We start from the raw sequence: 23,461 nt of genomic DNA on the forward strand, positions 1-23,461 counted from the left end.
TTGATTATTATTGCACAATTTTTATAGAAATGTCGTGAAAATTTGCCCTTTCTCTGTAACTCGTTACGCGAAATGTCGCTCGTTAAGGGAGCTACTTTTCAGCTTGTTATGCGAATTACTCGTTATGAGAGGTTCCACTGTATTTGAATGATTATGGCACAATTTTTATCACAACGCTTTTGTACATGTACTTAATGCTATGTTTATTTTATCCCTGTATCATTTGTGTATATCGTTCACTCCTTTCAACAACGTCATATTTCAAAAATCGTCAATTTTCAGTTATGCACGTTTTCGGAATGCTCAGAAAATGTACTATATCCCAGCAAAAGCGGCAAATTTCTAACATAATATTTACCCGCTACAGGCCAGAAAGTGTTGTTTTTAGCATTTTGAAGAAAAGGTATTGTATGTAAGTATATATATTTTTTTTAAATATACTAAATATTTTTCAAATGGAGAAAAAACCGTCAGGTTTTACTTAAAAAGATCTGTTGTAAAGTAAAAAGTTCAATAAGTGGCTTGATATTCATTTTTAATACATTTCATTATATTCACTTTAACATTAAAAACGATCTCCTGAAAATTCAAGTTTTTTTTAATATATGACGTTGTTGAAAGGAGTGAGCGATATGATCATTGTCGAGATGTGTAAGTACCCATCTACTCATAACATTTTGAATTTACATGCTCATTGTGAAACAAGTATTGCAAATATATGTAGTTCCGATTATCTTATTATTTAATGAATTAAAAAAAAAAAAACAAGTTCTAATACTAATTGATTTAGAGCTACATAGATTTAATAATGTTCTGTGCTGTATTGAATAATGTGCTATGTTAAAAATACTATATTTATTAATGTGCAGTGTCATTGAAATCCTAAGTTACCTCCTTTAGCTTCTGAAGCTTACGATAGATCACCTTAGCTGCCTATTTTACTGGATATTTTTTTTTCTATTTTAAAAGAGACCGCTTATTAATTATTAGATTAAAATTATTAGATAATTAATAAAAAATAATTTAACAATGTTATATTTAAGAATTGTAGAAGTTTTCCGAAATACTTATAAGTAAATTAAATACATATTTTAAAAAAATATATATTATATTAAAGCAATGTTGACTTTGTAGTGTGGTAATATAATATTCTCCTTATCATTCATCTTTTACATTGTGTATAACCACTAAAGTAGCATTACACAAAGTGGACGATGAATGATGAGGAGTGTTAATAAAAAAATATGTTTAAATTTTTAATGTAAGCATTTATCATACCATTTTTGTCAAATTTGGTTTATTATTAAAAAAAACTTTTTTTCAAATCCTTTTTTGGCTTGAATTTTTTGTCGTTGAAAATTTGAGTGTAAGGAGACGCTAATATTAAATTTTCCACTTTTTTTAATGTTCAATTATTTGTTGTATTAATTTTTGACATAACTCATGCTTTATAAACATTAATTACATAAAGCAAATGTAAGCAATGTACGAGTAAATAATATTTAGCTTCAGAATACAAACATTTGTATTTATTTTTGAATTAGGCCTAGTGGCGGTTTTCTTCAAGTGTGATCTCAATAAATAGTTAAGAAAAAAAATTAAGTAAAAATACGTAAATACGCGAAATTCATGATTGATTTTCGGCAATGGGACGATACCCCGTAGTCAAGTAATAAAAAAAATGAATAAGTATATTTTACTGGATGTTATGAAAGAGCTTATATAATATATAAAAAAGTAAAAAAAAAAAAACGAGTTTGTAATTTGAGTAGATATATATAAACACATATACAATTAATTCATTAAATAAAAACGTGCGTTTATTTATGGATATACGACAGAAATATAAACAAACTGTTTAATTAGAAAATAAAAACATGATATCCTGTTATAATGACAAAATATAACATTTCAAAGATTTTGCAACAAATCCCTCAATACATATTTGTATACGAATAATGTTTTTGTGATTGATCTGTAATACATGTTTAAAAATTCAAATTATTTCACTGATTAGATACTAACTAGCTTTTTTTTCATAAATTTTAAATAAAATTTGTAGAGAATGAAAAGTTATGCATTTTAATCTTATATATTTAGATGTAGGTAGGTACTTACTTTTTTCGTCACCATTCTGTAGCACTCAATATGAAAGTCTTAAATATTGTAAATTGTCACTTAAATCACGTTTGATAACCGATTAAAACCTAATTTGCACTACTTCTCGAAGAAATTTCGGTTCATAGTATTTCCCAATGTGTTGGACCGATTACTATCAGGAATGTAATGCTGGTCACCAAACGTTCACGATAACATTGCCAAACCTACTGATCAAACACCGGCATGACAGAAAACCAAATTAACGTAATATTGGTTGTACAAAAATGACTAGAGTTGCTCCATTGGCACCGGAGGCGCGTTCCTTTCTGCTAGTTCATTCTTCTCACTACAAACACGGTGTATGAAACATGATACAAAAGTTTGTATAAACAGTTGCAGGGTGACTAAAAACTATTTAATCATACAAGAACATACAACAATACGCTGTGTCATATACCTGACTATTTGTTTTGAAAGAGTGCAAATAATTACTGTTAGTAATGTGTATGGAAATCATCTGAAATTTATGTCCGGTATAATGCTGAACAGTGTCTACTAAAATATAGTTGTTTTTCGTAAAATTAGCAATGACATTTTTTGCAAATCGAATGAATGAAGAAAGAACAGCAAAACAAATTTCAGAGGGTAATGTGGTTGGTAATAAACGAAGAGGAAGATCGAGGAAACCTTGTCACGATCAAGTATTTCAAATGATTGAAAGTGATCAGGTCAGGAGTCAGGAGTGATCAGAATAAGACAGATTGGTGTGCCGATCTGTTCTCTCTGCCCAGTTAGATAGTTAGTTTTGCTTTTTTTGCACATTTCTAATAGAAATTTTGACTATAGATTTTTTTACGTCCTTTGCAATTTAAAAAAGATGACAACAATTGGTTGTTGGAGAGGTTCGTAGAGATGGGAGATGTAAGATGACAGATTAACTATATCAAGGTTGCCACAAATTCCAATATAGGAGAGATATTAAAATCATCCTTGGTGATGGAATGAAGACATGAGTTTACGATTAGAGTAAACGGAAAAAATGGAGAATATGAATACTTAAAGAGTGAAATACAAGGACAGCTTGGAGTTGATGCAATCGCGATCATTCTGCAGAATGACCGTGACAGCTCTTAGCAGCTTAAGAAGTCGCGTGGATAAAACGGCATTCTTATTCTCATTCTGACTATACCATATCCCAACTCATCGTCTTTGTAGAGTGTTGGGATCAGCTCTCCTGGTCCTCAGATTGTAGGTCCTTCTTATTAGAGTTATAGTTAAAACGTTATTATTGTGTCGTAAATTTAAAGTTCTAGTATTGACAGCGTTTCCGATTTTCCATTCAGCCCTAAAATAACTAGAATTCAAATAATTCTTTCTTCTTCTCTCACTTTAAATCTCTTTTTTTTAATTTTAACTTTCTTTTTTTAATCTTTACTTTTTGTTGTTATTACTCTTTTTTCTCTGATTCTATCTTATTTTAGATTGAGACAAAGATTCAACCTTCCTCTCATAGAAACGCATCATACTCTCATTTTCCACAGCTAAGTGTTAAGTTAAGGCTCACTATTCAATACCTTCTATACGGTCTAAAATTTAGAATGGGTCTTAGATTTATTTTGTGCTTGTTTTAAGAGAAAGAAACATTTTTTATACCATCGTTTTGAGTGATGAAGATTTTTTTACGCAGAATGGTTGGCGGTTATTGTAATGTGGACGTTAACCCGCATCCTTTACTTGGAATAACATTAGTTTACACCCACCGTGTATGATGTACGTATGTGAGTATGTATGTTGTTTGTAAATACGTGGTGCATACACACGGGATGTGTAGCAAAGAAAGTCAGTTTTATAAACTCAATCTAACCACGCAACTTTCGATAAAGTAGCGACTAAGAAAATACTGGATTATAGAAAAAGATAATATTTTTTTGTTTATTATAGAAATCGAAATACAATAAAGTTATTAAAACTATTTATAAATTAGTTATTAAAACAATATTCATTGCAGTAAAATAACATGAGCAATGGAATTTCCTCATCGCAAATATTCTATACATATATCGCTCACTCCTTTCAAGAACGTCATAAATCAAAAATTGTCAATTTTCAGTCGTGCTTGTTTTCGGAATGCCCAGAAAATATGCTATATCCCAGAAAAAGAGGAATATTTTAAACTTAATATTTACCCGCTACAGGGCAGAAAGTGTTGTTTTTGCAATTTGAAGAAAAGGTATTGTTTAATTACTTTTTTAAATACACTAAATATTTTTCAAATGGAGAAAAAACCTTCAGGTTTTACCTAAAAAGATATGTTGCACAGTAAAAAGTTCAATAATTGGCTTGATATTTATTTTTAATACATTGTATTATTTTTTTAAACTTTAAAAACGTTCTCCTGGAAAATCAAGTTTTTTTATTTATGACGTTCTTGAAAGGAGTGAGCGATATGACTTATGTGTGTCATATGTTTCAAAATGAATTAATAATAAACATTACTTTACAATCTGTGTCATCATTTATCGCAAGATAGTTTCTCATTAGATGTTCAGTAAAAATAAATTTAGTGCTTACGTTTAAAATGATTCATTAAATTTATAAAAATAAATTATTAAGCAAACACATAATATACCCTCTTGTTTTTTTTTGTTTGTTTTTTATTTAAAATTGCAGAATATATCATTATGTGGAAAAGCACAATTTGCAAAAAAAAAATACGCTGTTTGGCGTGATTAGATTTGTATGATCGAATTTTAACACCGATGTAATTTAGAACTTATATGTACATATTTAAAAGAAGCCGTTGTTCAATTCGATGGCCAGCCCATTTCTATAATTTATTGTGCAATGGCAACATTCGCTAAAAGTTTTGATATATATTGTGTAGATGTCTCTATTTTTAAAGTTTTTTTTTATATTGAAAATAGAGTCATCTATACAAATTATGACGAAACTGTAGGCAAAATCGCTAATGTTCACAGAACAGTAAATTCGAACAGCGCAGTCGTGAAACTACTTCGAAAAATTACCGCTTGGCGCTAGTGCTTCCATTCCTGTCACAGTTTAGAAATGGCTACTGTCGCGGGTGGGAGTGCGGTTTCCATCGTGTTTACATTTTGAAAAGTTCTAGTTGACATTAGCTTTGATAAGCCAACTACTTTTTTGTTTTATGCAGTTTTATAACTACCGATTCGCTATTTCTGCCGATTTCCGTCGAAGTTACTCCCGTTCGAATGAATAAAGTTCAATCATTTGTTGCATACTTTTTTATAATGTGTCAAAAAACATTGTTTGTGGTGGTGCTCCGTTGAATTGTGTTGTGTATTTGTGCGGTGTTTATTTCTTCAGTGTCACAAATACTGTCAAAATGAATTCCCGTCCGCATTTGCAGCCTTTCTTCAACAATTCCCTGTCTATAAGACAGGAGATTCAACGTTTTGAGAGCGTACACCCGTCAATCTATGCCATTTACGACTTAATTGAGATGGTACCTGACGGTATCGTGGCCCAGCAAATTAGGGACCACGTCGTGTGTATCGAAGGTAAGATATTATTTCGCAGATTTAATAATGCCATAACATCAAGTCTGTATTTTCGTTTAGATTCTTTATTTATTTGTAAACAAAAAAGTAATGAATGCTTCGAGTAATGTTTACCTGTCATCGTTCCCGAATTTGATTCATAAGTGTCATAGTCCCGTGCTCCCTCGCTCGCGTTTATATTCAAAAGGTCTTATGTGATTACATTTCTGTCACGAGACATTCGCCTTATGTCACGGTGTGCTTTGAATAATAATGCAACACCTCTAGTTGTCATTTTCAAGTGGGTAGCCACGTTGATTATGAAAAACAACTTTGTTTTGAAAATTATATATATATAATATTTACTGTCATTACGATTCAACTCCAAAATAAAATTGGATCTCTTACCATTATAACCGATCTATTAAAAAGTATTTACCAAATAACTCGCAAAGCATTGTAAAAAAAATAAATGATTCGGTATTCTGCGATAATTCTGTAATAATTTACTGGCACAACAACAACAGAAAAATGTTGCCCTGTTATGTTAATTTTACAGTTAAATATCGATTATTTATTCAACATGCTTCCACTATTTATTTAATTAATAAGCATTAACGACATTTTTTTATCGTTCAACACTAATATTGATACACTTAAAATGATGATATTTTTATCCTATCGTATGTAATAACAAAATATTTGTTTGTGGCCATACCGTATTACAAAAATATTACACGTTTTATACGGCATAGAGATGAGTTGTATTATATTAATTTAATTTGAAATATTTGATTAAATATATATATTTTTTTAAATATTTGTACATCCTTACAATGTTAAAATATATTGTACCAGTATGAGTTCTAAGTGAGTAATTTATCAAAGGAAATTAGGTTTTCGTTTCGGTTTCATTTCAAAGATGTTTCCGTTTGTTGAAAAAAAAATTAAGAGCATTCAGTAGCATACATATAACATACAGTAGAATAACCACAAAAAGAAAGTCGATAAAACGTAAATCACTGCGAGAAAAAAAAAAACAAAAGCTCGTTACTAGAAAATTTGTAATTTATATACTTATGTTTATATACGCCTAGAGAAGCTTTTTTACACCGTAGTTCGCATAGTTAATACTGTTAAAAATTAGATGTAAAACGTGTAAGTATAGAAAAGTATAAACATATAATACTAAATAAATACAATTGTTAACCTGCTAAATTAAATAATTCCAACCCTTGTCCGCACCCCAATGGTGCATAGGGCACTGCATTATATAAACAGAGTGTATTCTTGATCGTTAACACATGAAGGAAACGTGATCAGCCCCCACTTCAGGTACCAGTCCAGGGTAATATTGAATAAATAATGGAGTGAAAAAAATCACTTGTATTTATTTGACCCCCCCTGGGAATCGAACCTGGGACTTCCAGAACGGTAGGCGAGCGTGCTGGCCATAACACTACGGATGCGCACGCAATTGAAAAATAAAAATGGTTCTGTATGTATAATAAATAGTGTTTTTTTCTGAAACGTTTCCTTTATGACACGTATTTTAAACTTCTATAAAATAAAACTCTTAGGCCAATTTTATTTTTGTACTTTTTCCAACAGATTTCGACAGGCACCTTGTCATATTCAGGGATGGCTAGTACATATCTATCCCTGAAGATGATAAGGTGCTCATTAAAACCGGTTGAAAAAAAAGGAGTAGTAGTGAAAGGGCGTTAATCTTGCCAAAAATTATTGGCAAGATTATTAGTTGGCAAAAGAAGAATGAAAGCAGACTGAATGCAGTGGAAATGCGATCCCTCAGACGAATGTGCGGCAAAACGATGTATAATCGTATTTCATTAATTCCTCTCCTTTCCTTCTCCTTCCTGCAAAATCTATTTTTTATACCATACCCTTTTTTTATATCTGAATGTTTTTAATAATTATTATAACATAAATGTGGAATTGTTTAATTGGCTTTATTTTTATTAACGTAACTATTTTTGTTAATGTAATGTAATGTTTATTATTGTTAATGTAACTTTTGTTTATTATATACTTTTTTAAATGTAAAGCTGTATCATTCCCAAACAAATAAAAAAAATAAAAAAAATAATAATCGATGTTCGAATGGTGAAATAAGGAAAGAATGCAAGGGTGTGGCGTTCGATTCTCTCTGCCTACCCCTGCAGGGAAGCGGCGTGATGGTCAGTTAGTTAGTTTTAAAATTATTAAAAAAAAATTGTGGTCACAGTGTCGCGGCTACATGACAAATGGAAGCGCTTCGGTCGGAGCAGTGTGTAGGGACCCTAAGCGATGAGTGGGCGTGACACTATCTGTGCTCCACTTCATGGAGATATATCATTCGCTTAGCTAATGGGTTAATCAGTCATACTGCCATGATAAGGCTACCTGACCTATATCCACAACTAATGGTGCATAGGGCACCGCATCGAATCGACGGTGTGTAAAGTTAATCGTTAATTACACGCAGCAAAGACGATTATTCTGAGCTTTAGGTCTTTAGATCTAGGGGTGAAACACATTTAATTAGATACAAATAACATAAGTAAAGCTATTTATTTATCAATTTGGCGTTTGATTTGTAGAACTCCATTTTAATTTATGTATTAATTTTAACTCAAACACAGTTTTTGTGAGTCGACTAAGTTGTATTTTATTAACAAAAACACATAAAAAATTAATATTGTGACAATTGTTTAGCCTTATAAGAGCATTATCATTCGTTTGATAATGTCCTAACAAGGCGAACCAATTGTCACAATATTAATTTTTTATGTGTTTTTGTTAGTAAAATACAACTTAGGAGACCCAAAAAAATCTGTGATTGATTAAAAAATTAATACATAAAATAAGTAAAGATCATAATAAAATATATCACAGTTTCGCAACATATTGGGTGTGTCCAAATCATTGTTCACAAAAGTCTTGGTGAATAAAGTATATGGTGAAATTAAAACGCCATAAATAATAAAAATAAATTATTCAGGCGTCTCTCAGTATGGAAAATAATTCGGGAAGTATTTGCATGCATTTAAAAGGGCATTAAAGCTTGAATCAACCATAGATACTGCCCGCTAACACGCATATCGCTCACTCCTTTCAAGAACGTCATAAATCAAAAAACTTGATTTTTCAGGAGAACGTTTTTAAAGTTTAAAAATAGAACACAATGTACTAAAAATAAATATCAAGCCACTTATTGAACTTTGACTTAGCAACAGGTCTTTTTAGGTAAAACCTGAAGGTTTTTTCTCCATTTGAAATATATTTAGTATATTAAAAAAAATATATACAATACATTTTCTTCAAAATGAAAAAACAACACTTTCTGCCCTGTAGCGAGTAAATGTTAAGTTAAAAACATGCCTCTTTTGCTGGGATATAGTACATTTTCTGGGCATTCCGAAAACATGCACAACTGAAAATTTACAATTTTTTATTTATGACGTTCTTGAAAGGAGTGAGCGATATGATACGACGAATGAATCTAACATATTAAATGTGTTTGAGTTCCAGAATTAAGGTGGTGTGGTTGTCAATCATGCGAAGAATGGTGAATGTATGACTTAAACCTGCCTATGACAGGTCGTAATTCATGTAAATACCCAGGTTTCCATCTTCGTTTTCATCTTTGTTGAGATATCTTACACTACCATGTACACAAAATATGGTCATATATTTATGCCTAAATAATTTTTTTAATATTTTGTATACTAAATGCATTGATAACTTTGTTAAAAGAATATCTGCTGAATGAAAAGCTTCTTTTCATCTCACCAATAGATGACTCTAGTAAAGTTCTAGTGATTCAAGAACAATGTTTCAAAATTGGTTCATATACTTATATAGAATTTCCAAGAATTTGAGTAGTGTGGTTGTCAATAATGGGTAGAATTGGTGAATGTTACACGTGTGTTAAGTGATCACTTAAACCTACCTATGACGGTCGTCAGCCTCTTAAATGCCCAGACTTCCATATTTTTCTTCATCTTTTATGAGATGTCAAAGAATAATATGAAAATAACTCCTGTAATTGGAGATAATCCAGATTTTGTGAACAAGTATTTGGACACACTCAAAATGTTGTAAATAAAACACTGTCCTTATTTATTTAATTTTATTATTATAGTTGGTCATTATTTTATCATGATTCCATCACAATTATTGAATAAAATATTAGAACATAAAATACTTGATTGGAAGAGCGTTTCTATGAGACGCTTTTTTACGCTTTTTTTCTACGAGTCACAAAATAAGCCATTGAAAGTTCTTGTTTTTTTCGTTTTGTGAGGCTTCAAAAGGAGTTATGCCCGATCGAATTCCTCGGTATAAAATCGTTTGAATGTTATAAAAAAAGAAATAAAAAGAATAAAATCGGTCTCCCTGTGCTTACAGCATCTATTGATATATATTATAATTCTCTCCTACATTACGCCTCGTGTGAGGTCTTATAAATAGATAAGTAAATGAAGTGCCAAATCGTTGAAAAAGTACATACTTATCTTACCAAGAATAACCATTATGCTTAGTAGATTTCAATACACCCATAAAAAATCTGTTTATTTATTTTTTTTTTACGAAAAGGTTACTAGGTACTTTCCTAATTTTAGTATATAACCGCTCACTGAATTATATACTCACATTTCTAACTTTTTTGTAACTTGAAAAAATAAATAAAAAAATAAGTAGCCACAAAAGGCGTTAAACGTTAAAATATTAATAGTGTTTATTTCTAATTTTATTATTATTTGCCCAGTACATTGTAACATTATTCATATTCATTGCGCTGAATAAAAAAATGCATTTTATTTGACCTTTATATGTAATTTGATATAATTTGTAAAATGTTACGATCCCACATTATGCTCCCTCAAATATATAAACCTCATATGAGACCCTCCCGAAGGTCCAAAAAAATACCCAATAAAATATATTTTACTACTGTGTCTACATAAATACTAAAGTAGAGATATTTTATACTTATTTTTTTTTTAAATGTGTACGAGAGTTGAACGACAATTCCTACATGCTTTTTTTTGCGATCGTTTATAATTATTGCCATTTTTATGTTATTAATGTAGAAAATTATTTATGCAAATCTCTTGACAGGCTTACCTTAAGAAAACGGTTTTTCCGCTTGTCGTCCATATGTGGAATAAATTTCTTGTCTTTGCTCCCCGAACGTTACTGAAAATGATATGCTTTCGTTCTCATTCGATGTGGTCAATATTCTTGACCAATAATGATCGCGCTCGAGGCATTGTTCTAACAGTTGCTGTCCAGTTATGTCGTGTTATTATGCAAGTCGTCTGCTGACATTATGTCCGACCTCATCGCGTCGTGCCGCCTCCGAAATGCCACGACTCCCGCGCCTTGCCAATACCGATTCCCAGTGGCGTGCATTCCACGTAGGCACACACGCAGCGCCTACTCTATCTTACTCGTAAACTAACTAACTTGTCATCACGTCGCTTCCCCGCAGGGGTAAGAAGAGGGAATACAATGCCAAACCACTCTGTCGAGATAGTGTTTTTGCAAAATAAAGTAACTTTAAACATAAAGTGTGCACCCGCCCACAAGGAGTAGGTTATAAAACTTATAAAGTGGGAACCTAAATAGTAGTTGCACAAACAGTAGCTAGATTTCAGAGTCACTTTTTTTGTTTGTTTAAAAGATATATATTTTTTTATTGTTTATAAAAATACTACAATTTCATACTATTTCTGTGAGCCTAAGCGGCTCATTACCAAAATTAGATATCAAATTGTGGTAGAGTGGGTTCGAACCTAGAAACTCTGACTCAAGCGTCCGCGACACTAACCACGGGACCACAGTCCGGCACATGGAAGTTAGGTAATTCCAAAAAAACACCTTGTTTACCTCACACGTGCTCACATGTTGACATTATTCTATACAAAATGATGTGTGTGTGCATTTACGCCAAGGTACTCCATTGCGATGGTTTAGTATCAAGATAGGTAGTACTTTTCGATTCTTTTAAACGATAATTATTATACTTTTAGGTTCCTATATTACATCATAAGTATGAAATGTAACAAATTTTCGGTGTCACTATCGCAAACGTTGATTTATGGACCGATGAAATATGTATTAGATTAGACTAAATTATGTTTCCTTCCGTAAAATATTCAATCAGATATTTGTGGGAACAAATATAGCTTATCCCAACATCGGCTACGGTTAGCAGCTTAGCAAGTTCAAACGCATTAAGTAGGTATATGAAAGTTTTATTTATTTCATATTTCCGATTTTTTACCACATATTGCCTACTTTGATTATAAAATGTGCACGCCACTGCTGAGACCAATTTCTTATCTACATAACAATAAAGTAACATTATGTATTGTATTTCACCGTGAACTTGTGCCTCCCTATTTCTTTTGTATTTTCCGCTAGTTTTTCAACGATATCTCAACCATCATCCTAGGAATATCCACGTCACTTTTGACAACGCGCGCTTTCCTACATCCTATTCAAGACTTCAGATGCTCACTCTTTTCGTAAGCGCGTGCGTGTAAAGGCAGCTATTGATAATTAGGCGGTGTTTTTATCTGCGAAGATCCGTTGTACTCATCTTGTCGAACATCAAAACCATGTTTTTATCCTGTGTGTTTTTATCAATGCGAATGCTTGGATGGTCAGCCGGAGTGTCCCTTGGAGACAAAATAAAGAGTTACAACATTTTGAGTGTGTCCAAATACTTGTTCACAAAATCTGGATTATCTCCAATTACAGGAGTTACTTTTATATTATTTTTTGACATCTCATCAAAGATGAAGAAAAATATGGAAGGCTGGGCATTTACGGGGCTGACGACCGTCATAGGCTGGTTTAACGTTTATACGTGTGTAAAGTGATCACTTAAACCAGCCTATGACGGTCGTCAGCCCCGTAAATGCCCAGACTTCCATATTCTTCTTCATCTTTGATGAGGTGTCAAAAAATAATATAAATAAAAAGTTCGCGCATTCGTGGAAACATGTGTGTAATATATTATACATCTATAGTATGGTAGAGGAAAGGCATGGGCAAATAGGTCATTGAGATGGTATGGGCACATAAGACGCAGAGAACCTCAACATATCGTAGTCGTACAGGAGAAAGTGACCAACTACCAAAACGTGAAATGTTTATGAGGGCCATTTAAGTCTCTTTTGCTTGCCAAAAAAATAAACATAAATGCAGTTGGTAATTTTTAACAAGTCCATTTATTATACATCAAAGTTCAAAATCCTTTGGGATTTTTTTCATGGCCAAATTAAGCTAGTAAGATATCAAGTAGTCAATGATCACGTTTTTGTAAAAAATACACTTGGTCACTTTCTCCTGTATGACTACGATATTGTCAATCAGGCAATCGCCATGGATCTTCCACGACAGACATTTAGAGGAAGACTGAAAAATTCGTGGATGCTTCGAAAAGATAACATGATTCCAATGCATGGCCTAGGCGATGTTGTCCATGATGGAAGAATCTACATACAACCTGAGGATGAGGAGAGCTGACCTCAACCGACTTCAAAGACGATACGTTGTTATGGAGCCAGGGAAAAGAATATACTTAAGTATTTGATTTTTTTCCATCAAATTAGAAGAAAATGAAATATGCAGAGTGCTATTTCTCACCAAACAACATTTTTTGGCAAGATATCAAGTATAAGTATTTAATTTTTAATTAAAGATTTATTCAGTAAATACCACTATTTCTAAAAATCTACTGTGGCACTACTAAGTAAAAATGGATAAGTTTTACCACAAAGTGACTGCCGAATCAATTAATGATATTATAACTAACTAACCAACCATCACGCCGCTTCCCCGCAGGGGTAGGCAGAGAGAATAAAACGCCACACCACTCTGTCTTTGCAAACATTCTTCGCCTCTTCCACGTTCATGCATCTCCTCATACATACCCGCCGATTGTTAAGACTCCTAACCTGACCACTTTCAAGTATTTGGCATACCTGATCCTGCCATTTTTTTCTTGGTCTTCCTCCGCTGAAAATGATATTATATTTATGTTTAAATATAAAACAAATGAATAAGTATTTTTTTAATTTCAGCGTGAATGAAAAACTGACCCTGTGGCTTATAGCGTTCCGTCGCCTCGTGTTGACATATCGCTCACTCCTTTTAAGAACGTCATAAATCAAAAATCGTCAATTTTCAGTTGTGCATGTTTTCGGAATGCCCAAAAAATGTACTATATCCCAGCAAAAGAGGCATATTTTTAACTTAATATTTACCCGCTACAGGGCAGAAAATGTTGTTTTTGCATTTTGAAGAAAATGTATTGTTTAATTATTGTTATAAATAAATTAAATATTTTTCAAATGTAGAAAAAACCTTCAGGTCTTACCTAAAAAGATCTGTTGCACGGTAAAAAGTTCAATAAGTGGCTTGATATTTATTTTTAATACATTGTGTTATATTTTTAAACATTAAAATCGTTCTCCTGAAAAATCAAGTATTTTGATTTATGACGTTCTTGAAAGGAGTGAGCGATATTGGAAGCGGCTTATTTTACTGCTAGCGAAACACGTGATTTAAGGCTTACTTGAGAAAAAAACACACGCATTAAATACGTTCACGCCTTGCCACAAATATGACACATTTATGCTTAAAAAGGCCGAGAAGGTATGCCTGTTAGTATTAGTATGGGTATATTTATTTTTGAGTAAAACCAGCTAAGCTGCTTTTTGCGGTAAACAAAAATATTATTTCACATCCGCTCTCTAAATGACATCCAACTCCTTAAAAAATACTGCAATTTTTTGTAAGACGTAAAAAGGTTATTTAAAAAAACACCCACACACTTTTAAAGAACGGCGTTTTTATTAACTCCTTCTTTTTCAAACCCTTATCCGCAGCCGAATGGTGCATAGGGCACTGCATCATATAAACGCAGTGTTATCTTGATCGCTAACACTTGAAGGAAAGGTGATTAGCCTTCCACTTCAGGTACCAGTCCGGGGTAATATTGAATAGATATTGCAGTGAAAAAATCACTTATATTTATTTGTTTTATTTTATTTTATTTATTTAATTATTTTGTTTACTACTCGCTTCGTATATTTCTAGTCAATAGCAGACCGACTGTAAATATTTAATTGGTAAAGTTTGCAGCAGTGTGCGGTACTAAGTGCATTTAAAATACTAATCTAACCTACTAACCATCACACCGCTTCCCCGCATTGGTAGGCAGAGATAATAGAACGCCATACCACCCTGTTTTTTTGTTTTTGTTTTTTTTTTTTTTTTTTTTTTGCGAACATTTTTCGCCTCTTCCACATTCATGCATCTCCTCATACATATCCGCCGATTATTTCGACTCCTGACTCGGCCGCTTCGAAGTATTTGACTTACCTGATTGAGCCAAGTTTTCCTCGGTCTTCCTCTGCTTATTTTCCAACAACTTTTGCCTCATAAATTGATTGTTTAACCGTTCTTTCCTCACTCATACATATAATTTGATCGATAATGCTTATCATAGCCTTGTGTTCTTTTCTTATTTCACCATTCGAACATCTATCGTACATAGTTATGCCGCACATTCGTCTGAGGGATTGCATTTTGACTGCATTCAGTCTGCTTTCATCCTTATTTTGCCAATTAACTACTCGCTTTAAATATTTCTAGTCAATAGCAATCCGACTGGAAATGTTTAATTGGTAAAGTTTGATGTATTGTGTGATACTAATTGCATCTGAAATACAATAAGTCATAAACTCAGATGAGAACCAGTTTGTCTAAAATGAGCTGACTTTGCTCACTGCTGCTCTCACTAGATGATCCAATTCCATCCCCTCTCAATAGACGACAAGTGCATTCAAGCAAGAACGAGTTGAGCTTGCGTTTTAGCACTTGCACGATAAACTGTTTGACGCGTTTAACTCATTTTCGATGATTTCCGAGTTAGCTCATTGTTACTCTCAACATGCAGCACATGAATAACTGTATAAAAAAAATAATAAAAAAAAATATCAAAATTCTTAAGAAAAAAAAAATGCACATGAAAAAATATATAAAAGAAAACAAGAAGTCCATTACACCATTAATCAAATAAAACTATAAACTTGTAGTGTAAGGGTAGGACCCTCTCTGAGGACACTCTGTTTTAGAGAGGCACAGTGAAATTAAAATTATAAGTTTGCCATATGTATTATGTATGTATGTATTTGCCATTTGTCCGCCTCCGCAGTGTAATGGTCAGCACGCTCGGCTACCGTTCTGGAGGTCCCGGGTTCGATTCCCAAGGGGGGTAAAATAAATATAAGTGATTTTTTCACTGCCATATTTATTCAATATTACCCTGGACTGGTACCTGAAGCGGAGGGCTGATCACCTTTCCTTCATGTGTAAACCATCAAGATGACACTGCGTTTATATGACGCAGTGCCCTATGCACCATTGGGGTGCGGATAAGGGTTTTATTATTATTATTATATGTATAAATGTATAGAATTTTATTCAATTGTATGAAAAACTATATTAAATAAAATAATTTTAAAAAAATAAGCACCCCGTCGCTTTGATGCGATGCCCTGTGCACTATTGAATGCGAATAGAATTTTTATAAACTTATTTTCTTATGATCCATTCATGATCTCCCAGTGAAGTAGTTGGCAAACTTTTTAGCCAAAGAGCCAAATGAAGACATTACAACTATTAAAAATGATCTTGAAAGCTAAATCTGTATGAAATACTAGCACACCTTTACTAAAATTTTAGACTGTTATTAAATTACGGGTACACTCAATAAAAAATGTTTTCATATTATTTTTTGACATCTCATCAAAGATGAAGAAGAATATGGAAGTCTGGGCATTTACGGGGCTGACGACCGTCATCGGCTGGTTTAAGTGATCACTTTACACACGTGTAACATTCACCAATTCTACCCATTATTGACAACCACACTACTCAAATTCTTGGAAGTTCTTTATATATGAACCAATTTAGAAACCTTGTTCTTGAATCACTAGAACTTCACTAGAGACATCTATTGGTGAGATGTAAAGAAGCTTTTTACTAAGCAGAAACTCTTATATTAGTATGTGAGGTCCAAATCCTGGATTATAATCACACACATGAGAAACGCCAGAAAATACCATTTTCATTTTTATTATTAAAAATGTTGTAAAAAATGTTTTTATTGACATTTGTTAAGGAATTTATTCATTGATAATTAAATCATTCGAATGTAAGGTATCCATAAGAATATTACTTATTGCCTTGCATCTCCTTTGAAAGTTTGATAAATTCGGGTTTGTATATCGCTATTATAGCACGTTTCCAGGTTCTCGTCAGTAAGACGATTGCTCAGTTTGATTTTAATTAGGTTCATACTTCAAATAGATTGTTCACATGAATACATCGAGTGGAATTCGCGGATATGTGTACTAGAACCGCAAAATCAGAGAGCCGCTTGCGGCTCCCAAGCCACACTTTGCCGACCTATGTACCAGGGTACCATGAATAATCAGTAACATTCTGCAAGTAACTCCGTGATTTGTCATCGAATCAATTGTTTCCATTATTAGATAGACGCACTTAACAAAATATAATCTAAGAGGCTGGATACTCATATACAAATATTGATAGGCAGGTGTTATTAGTCATAGGAATGGAGACATTTTTTAATGCTAATGATGTATTATTTACCTTTACTATAAATTTACTATGAATCGAACAAAAGCATTGTCTTATTTCTATTGTACATAGTTACGTGCGATGAATGTCGAATAGGTACTTCAATGGTTCGTTTTCTCTAATAACTAAAATCAATAGATAATTTTTATACATATAATACTAAGAGTTAAAAATTACTAGTGACATCGCGACGAAATAAAGTATATTTCTTTTGCTTACATGGAATTTTCTTTTTGAATTTCTCCTTAAACTGGAATTTCGAGCGCTGGACTAAATGTCATTTTTGCTACATTTAAAATAATTGTTCACGTTTTAAGAACTTTTTTTGAGAACGCATGTTAAGTAAGTACTATAAAATATTTTTATAATAATAAAGCACCAACGACTTATCGCAAAATATTGTTTAAAATATTATTCTCTTTCAATAATTAAACACCATATCGTCAAATTAACAGCATTGTACTGCGACGTGTACTCACAAAATATGTAAATTCACTAGAATCATTATAACACATGTTTACTCATATTGAAAAGAAATCATTTTTACATACAAATTTTAAAGATAAATTATTTGTATTCATAAATAATATTTCGTGACCTTTGCAATGTCCATATAATCTGTTCAGCTTGTGTATTTTTTAATAGCTTCTTCTTACCCTCATCAACATACAATGGTGCATAGGGCACTGCATCAAATTTGATGCGATGTTAAGTTTATCACAAATTATATAAACGCAAAGTAATCAGTCTTTGGTTCCTGTCCAGGGTTATATTAAATAAATATTGTAGTGCAAAAACACTAACATTTGTTATGACCTTCCTGGGAATCGAACCCGGTCGAAATCGATCGCAGTAACCACTATGCTGTGGAGGCAAACTCGCTAATAGCTACGGCCGTTATTAAGGGGGAATTCGTAGAATTCAATTTCATAACGCGGACGACCCTGCAAGAGGTATTTTACTTTATATTTCGAAAAACTAACTCCTTACTTTTCAAAAACTCTTTTCTTTTCATAACCATATAAGTATTTATTTCGAAGAAAAACTTACTGTTTTAATACAAAAATGGTATTTTAAGCAAAAATTCAATTACGTCAATCTCAATTCGTAAATGTTACCTGGGTTTAAAGAAAATTAAGTTGCGGCCTATCGAATATCCTGCCTTAAATACAATAAAAATCCATCTTTTTTTTCTATCTCCATAATAACAATTACTCTTCTATATCCCGCCCTTAAAAGCTAACCCTAAATATGTATGTTTTACAAATTTATTTACACCATTCTTGATGATCGTCTCGTTTCCGGGTATATTAATTTGCAGCTAATTGAAACGTGCCCTACGTAATCACCGTAGGGTAGTTTTTTCTTCATTATAATTTCATTAGGCCGAATGAAATACGCCCGTACCGCCCATCCCCATCTACCAACCCCTTAACCCTTAACCGAAAATGTTGTTTTTATTTCATCCCTTGTAAAGGTGTTCTCTCTATTTATCTAGCCTTGTAATCATATATATAAAGCGGCCTGTATTTTAACATGATTTATCGACATTTATTTTTGGGATTTTACAGCTAAAAAGTATTTACAACATTTTGAGTGTGTCCAAATACTTGTTCACAAAATCTGGATTATCTCCAATTACAGGAGTTATTTTCATATAACTTTTTGACATCTCATCAAAGATGAAGAAGAATATGGAAGTCTGGGCATTTACGGGGCTGACGACCGAAAAAAAGCTTCTTTACATCTCACCAATAGATGTCTCTAGTGAAGTTCTAGTGATTCAAGAACAAGGTTTCTAAATTGGTTCATATATATATAGAACTTCCAAGAATTTGAGTAGTGTGGATGTCAATAATGGGTAGAATTGGTGAATGTTTCACGTGTGTAAAGTGATCACTTAAACCAGCCTATGACGGTCGTCAGCCCCGTAAATGCCCAGACTTTCATATTCTTCTTCATCTTTGATGAGATGTCAAAAAATAACTAAAAAAGTCTTTGTTCGCGGCTCGTGTGACATCAATATTCAATAACCCATTTTTATTTTACCATTTTTATTGGCGAATGTGAGCGGGAGAACAGAACGAGGACAGCCGAAAAAGACGAAAAAGGCTATTGTGGTGGAGGTCCCGGGTTCGATTCTCAATGAGGGGAAAATAATTATAAGTGTTTTTTTTTTAAAATCTTATATTCATTTAATATTCTTCCGCCTCCGTAGTGTTATGGTCAGTATGCTCGCCTACCGTTCTAGATGTCCCGGGTTCGATTCCCAGGGGGGTTTAATAAATATAAGTGATTTTTTCACTCTAATATTTATTTAATATTACACTGGACTGGTACCTGAAGTGGAGGGCTGATCACCTTTCCTTCATGTGTAATCGATCGAGTTTATATGAAGCAGTGCCCTATGTACCTTTGGGGTGCGGTAAGGGTTTTATTATTATTATTTTTTCAATATAACCCTGGACTGCTACCTGACGCATAGGACTGACAAGCTTGTCTTAATATAATCAACGAGTAACTTAACATTGCATCGATTTGATTCAGTGCCCTGTACACCATAGGGTGCGGAAAAGGGTCAGTAATAGTGGTAGCAGAAATTCTAGTTTACTGGTATAATAAAGAACTCTATTATACGTACTTATTATGTTTGTATGAAGAGGATTCTAAAGAAAAAATATGTGGACCATGCGAGTATATATCATTCTTGGTTCTCATCCTCGCGTGCGTCTGATACATCAGCAAAAATGGTGCACGGTAATGTTCGTACAAAATTTATAGAGGCGAAGGAATTTCTCTACCTTTTCTTTCTTAAATATTAATATAATATGTATTCCGGACTCGTATCGCCTGGCCGTGCCACCAACACAACACACCTATATTTTATGTATATATATATCTCTGTTTATACCGTTTTTTGTACCTGTACATAAATTTACCTAATTGAATTCAGTACTAGGCACATTTCGCTGGGTCATAAAATGAATGAAATAAAAATAAAAACGTATCTCCAAAAGACTTTTTTTCAAGAGAGAGTGGAATAGTATTCATAATTCACAAGTTAATAGAATTTTGTTTTTGTTATTACTTAAATATTGGTTATAATTTTATCATACAAAAATATAAATACCTTAAAAAATAAAAATATTTTGCCTCTGCCTTATTACCTGCTTAAATTTCACACAACAGATTATTTGTGGAGGTCCTCAACAAAACGTTACATTTCCATAATAAATAATTTGAGAAAGATTAATATCATGGATGTCTTAAACAAGTTCTATTCCACAAGGGGGTGATAAAATGTCGGGTTCTGGTCCCGTGGTTAGTGTCGCGGACTCTTAAGTCAGAGATTCTCGGTTCAAACCCCCTCTACCACAATTTGATACCTATTTCTCATAATGAGCCGCTTAGGCTCACAGAAATAGTATGACATTGAAATATTTGTGTAAATAATAAAAACACGAATATTTCCCTTTTATTTTTTTTTACATAAGTATGCACAGAACTACAGTTAATATTTCGATTGTATAAAGTAAACAGAACAGATTTGCATTTAAAGGATTTTTGTGCAATATTGGAAATGTAACTTTTTGTTGAGGACCTCCACATTTAAACTTACGAGAGAGCTAAGATAGGAACAAAAAAGCTCTGCTTTCCGTTGATTTTCAGTCGTCCGGTAATATGACAGAAATAGGAAATGTTTTGTTCTTATTTGGTGTGAAGTGTGACGTCACTGCTTCTATTTTCGTACTCCCTCGAGGTTTACACTGGTGCAGATGGAAATATAATAACGCATGACGGTTGGGTCATCCATTCATGGTCGCGAGACGCGAAGTGGGCGGTTGACTGGAGGCGAAGGGATTTCGGAACATCAGCCAGTGGGAAACGAACCGAGATTTTCAAACCTTCCGGTGGAATTCTATTTTGGTCCATTTCGAATTCACAACTCTAAACTCTGATATGCACTTACATTTAATCTATCCAGTATAAAATAAAGCTGTATAAAATTAAGTTAAGTATGTATTAGAGGTCCCAAATATCGGCCAAATAAGATTAGAGCTTTTTGTAGCTAGGTATACCTACATATTTTCAAAATGAGTAATGGAAATTACTCATCGAAAATGTTATATACCTGTATGTGACTTATAATAATAATAATTACTTATAATAAATTTGGATAATTTATGTAGCGCAATTTCCGCAAAATACTACCTCAAGGGCGCTTCATGTATGTAATACGTTTAGATAAATATTTGAGGCGTGATATTAGATATTCCGCAACTTAATTTTCCTTAAACCGAAGTAAAATTTAACGTAATTTTATTATTTTCTTAAAATACCGTTTTTGTATTGAGAAAATAAGTTTTTCTTCCAAATATATGGTTATGAAAAGAAAATTGTTGTTGGGATGTAAGAAGTAAACATTTTTTATACATATTGTAAATTCTAAAAAATATAAACAAATCCACTTAATTTTTTTTTAAAATTGGGCGATAGTGACGTCCGGCTCTCAGCGGAAACGTACGCTTACTGATTTCTATGTGTTATTGCGAGTAAAGCCTTAGTATGTATATTTTCCTTCTTTTAAAAAAAAATTAATCACATTTCATAATTCAATGTGTGAATAACCGATAAATATTTGAATCGGCAGTAAATTTGATTGATAGAATGATATCATTTCCAAATTATCCAATCGTTATTATCATAACCCAGTTGTTAGCGGAACAACTTCTACGTGTAATTTATCACAAGTCAACCGTGTTCGTATGGTTACTTAAGTATCCCATTACGAAAAATTTGCATATTTATGCGACTACACATCGCCGATGAAGATTTATTATAATCAAGTGGCATTCATCGTTTGTGTATTAAGCCATCTTCTTTAATTTGTTTAGCGATGTCTTTCGTGATCGACAAATTTATATGCTGATTGATATTTGTTTTTAAAATCGCATACCTACCTAATTCAGAACTTTGGTTTACCTACCTTGTTTTATGTATGGTATATTAATATACAAATATATTATATATATTTTTTAAATTAAAATTATTTGTGTTTTTATTTTTATTATTTACACAAATATTTCAATTTCACACTATTTTTGTGAGCGTAAGCGGCTCATTATTAGAAATAGTTATCAAATTGTGGTAGAGTGGGTTCGAACCGAGAATCTCTGACTTAAGAGTCCGCGACTCTAACCACGGGACCACAACCCGACGAAAATTGTAACAAATTTTTGAATTATAATAAATAACCGGCTTTTAACACGTTAAACGTCATGGGGGACACCAGTGACTTCAATCAAAAACTATATTCAAAATGCTTTAACTATGGAACCCATCGTCGAATAAAAAATTAAACTAACTTAAATCATCATATAATTAAAATTATTTTTTGACATCTCATTAAAGATGAAGAAGAATATGGAAGTCAGGGCATTTACGGGGCTGACGACCGTCATAGGCTGGTTTAAGTGATCACTATACACATGTCATAAAATAATATGACACTCCTATAATTGGAAATAATCCAGATTTGTGAACAAGGATTTGGACACACTCAAAATGTTGTAAATATTATTAAAATACCGTAAAGTGGGTATACTTTGCACCATGGGTGATACTTTGCACCACCTTCTGTAAAGAAATTGTAGAGCTGGTCATCTCTGATACATGTCATTTTTCATTCTATTTTCTATTGTTTCTGATAGATGGAACTTCAATCTACTTTTTAGTTTACGGAAGCAACAGTCGGTCGCTATTGCTTCAATGCGTTTTTCCTGTCCGAACGTAAAGAAAGTTTTCTGTCTGAAAATTGTGTCCGAAAAAATCCAGTGGAATCAGTATACTGAAACTAGTTACAACAAGTGAGTGGTCTCTAAATCGTAGGTAGATAGGCCCTGCTTTTCTCAAATGCTGTATTTTTTAGTTACGTTGTCAAGTTTATGTAAAAATAATATTTTTTTAAGAACTGACTTGTATTGACTACATTTGGGGTAACATTGCACCAAGTGCAAAGTATCCACAAAAAGCCATAGTTGATTAATTTGATGAAAAGTCTTAAAACGGCTAATACAATTTGACATGTTTGCTAAATATCTATAGGTTTTGTGTACTTACTTAATTCCTGATGGTATATTTTTTTCAAAAATGTC

The 23,461-nt window shown here is 32.6% G+C and overlaps 2 protein-coding genes across 3 annotated transcripts in view; one reads left to right on the forward strand and one right to left on the reverse strand.

The window, feature by feature from the left end:
* LOC148312428 (angiotensin-converting enzyme-like) overlaps positions 1 to 2,428 on the reverse strand; it is a 35,163-nt gene extending 32,735 nt beyond the window's left edge. For both annotated transcript variants that reach the window (XM_088277261.1, XM_088277260.1), the window contains exon 1: positions 2,119 to 2,428. In XM_088277261.1, coding sequence (XP_088133387.1) covers positions 2,119 to 2,133 — 15 coding nt within the window. In that variant the 5' untranslated portion in view covers positions 2,134 to 2,428. The remainder of the gene's footprint in view (positions 1 to 2,118) is intronic.
* Positions 2,429 to 5,155: 2,727 nt separating this feature from the next.
* The window catches only part of LOC148312429 (centaurin-gamma-1A-like), a 309,281-nt gene continuing 290,975 nt past the window's right edge, over positions 5,156 to 23,461 (forward strand). The window contains exon 1 of the mRNA XM_088277267.1: positions 5,156 to 5,639. Coding sequence (XP_088133393.1) covers positions 5,465 to 5,639 — 175 coding nt within the window. The 5' untranslated portion in view covers positions 5,156 to 5,464. The remainder of the gene's footprint in view (positions 5,640 to 23,461) is intronic.

The sequence above is a fragment of the Brachycentrus maculatus genome, unplaced genomic scaffold, assembly GCF_059751285.1.
Source record: "Brachycentrus maculatus isolate JH-2025_06_01 unplaced genomic scaffold, ASM5975128v1 h1tg000040l, whole genome shotgun sequence".
NCBI lineage: Eukaryota > Metazoa > Arthropoda > Insecta > Trichoptera > Brachycentridae > Brachycentrus > Brachycentrus maculatus.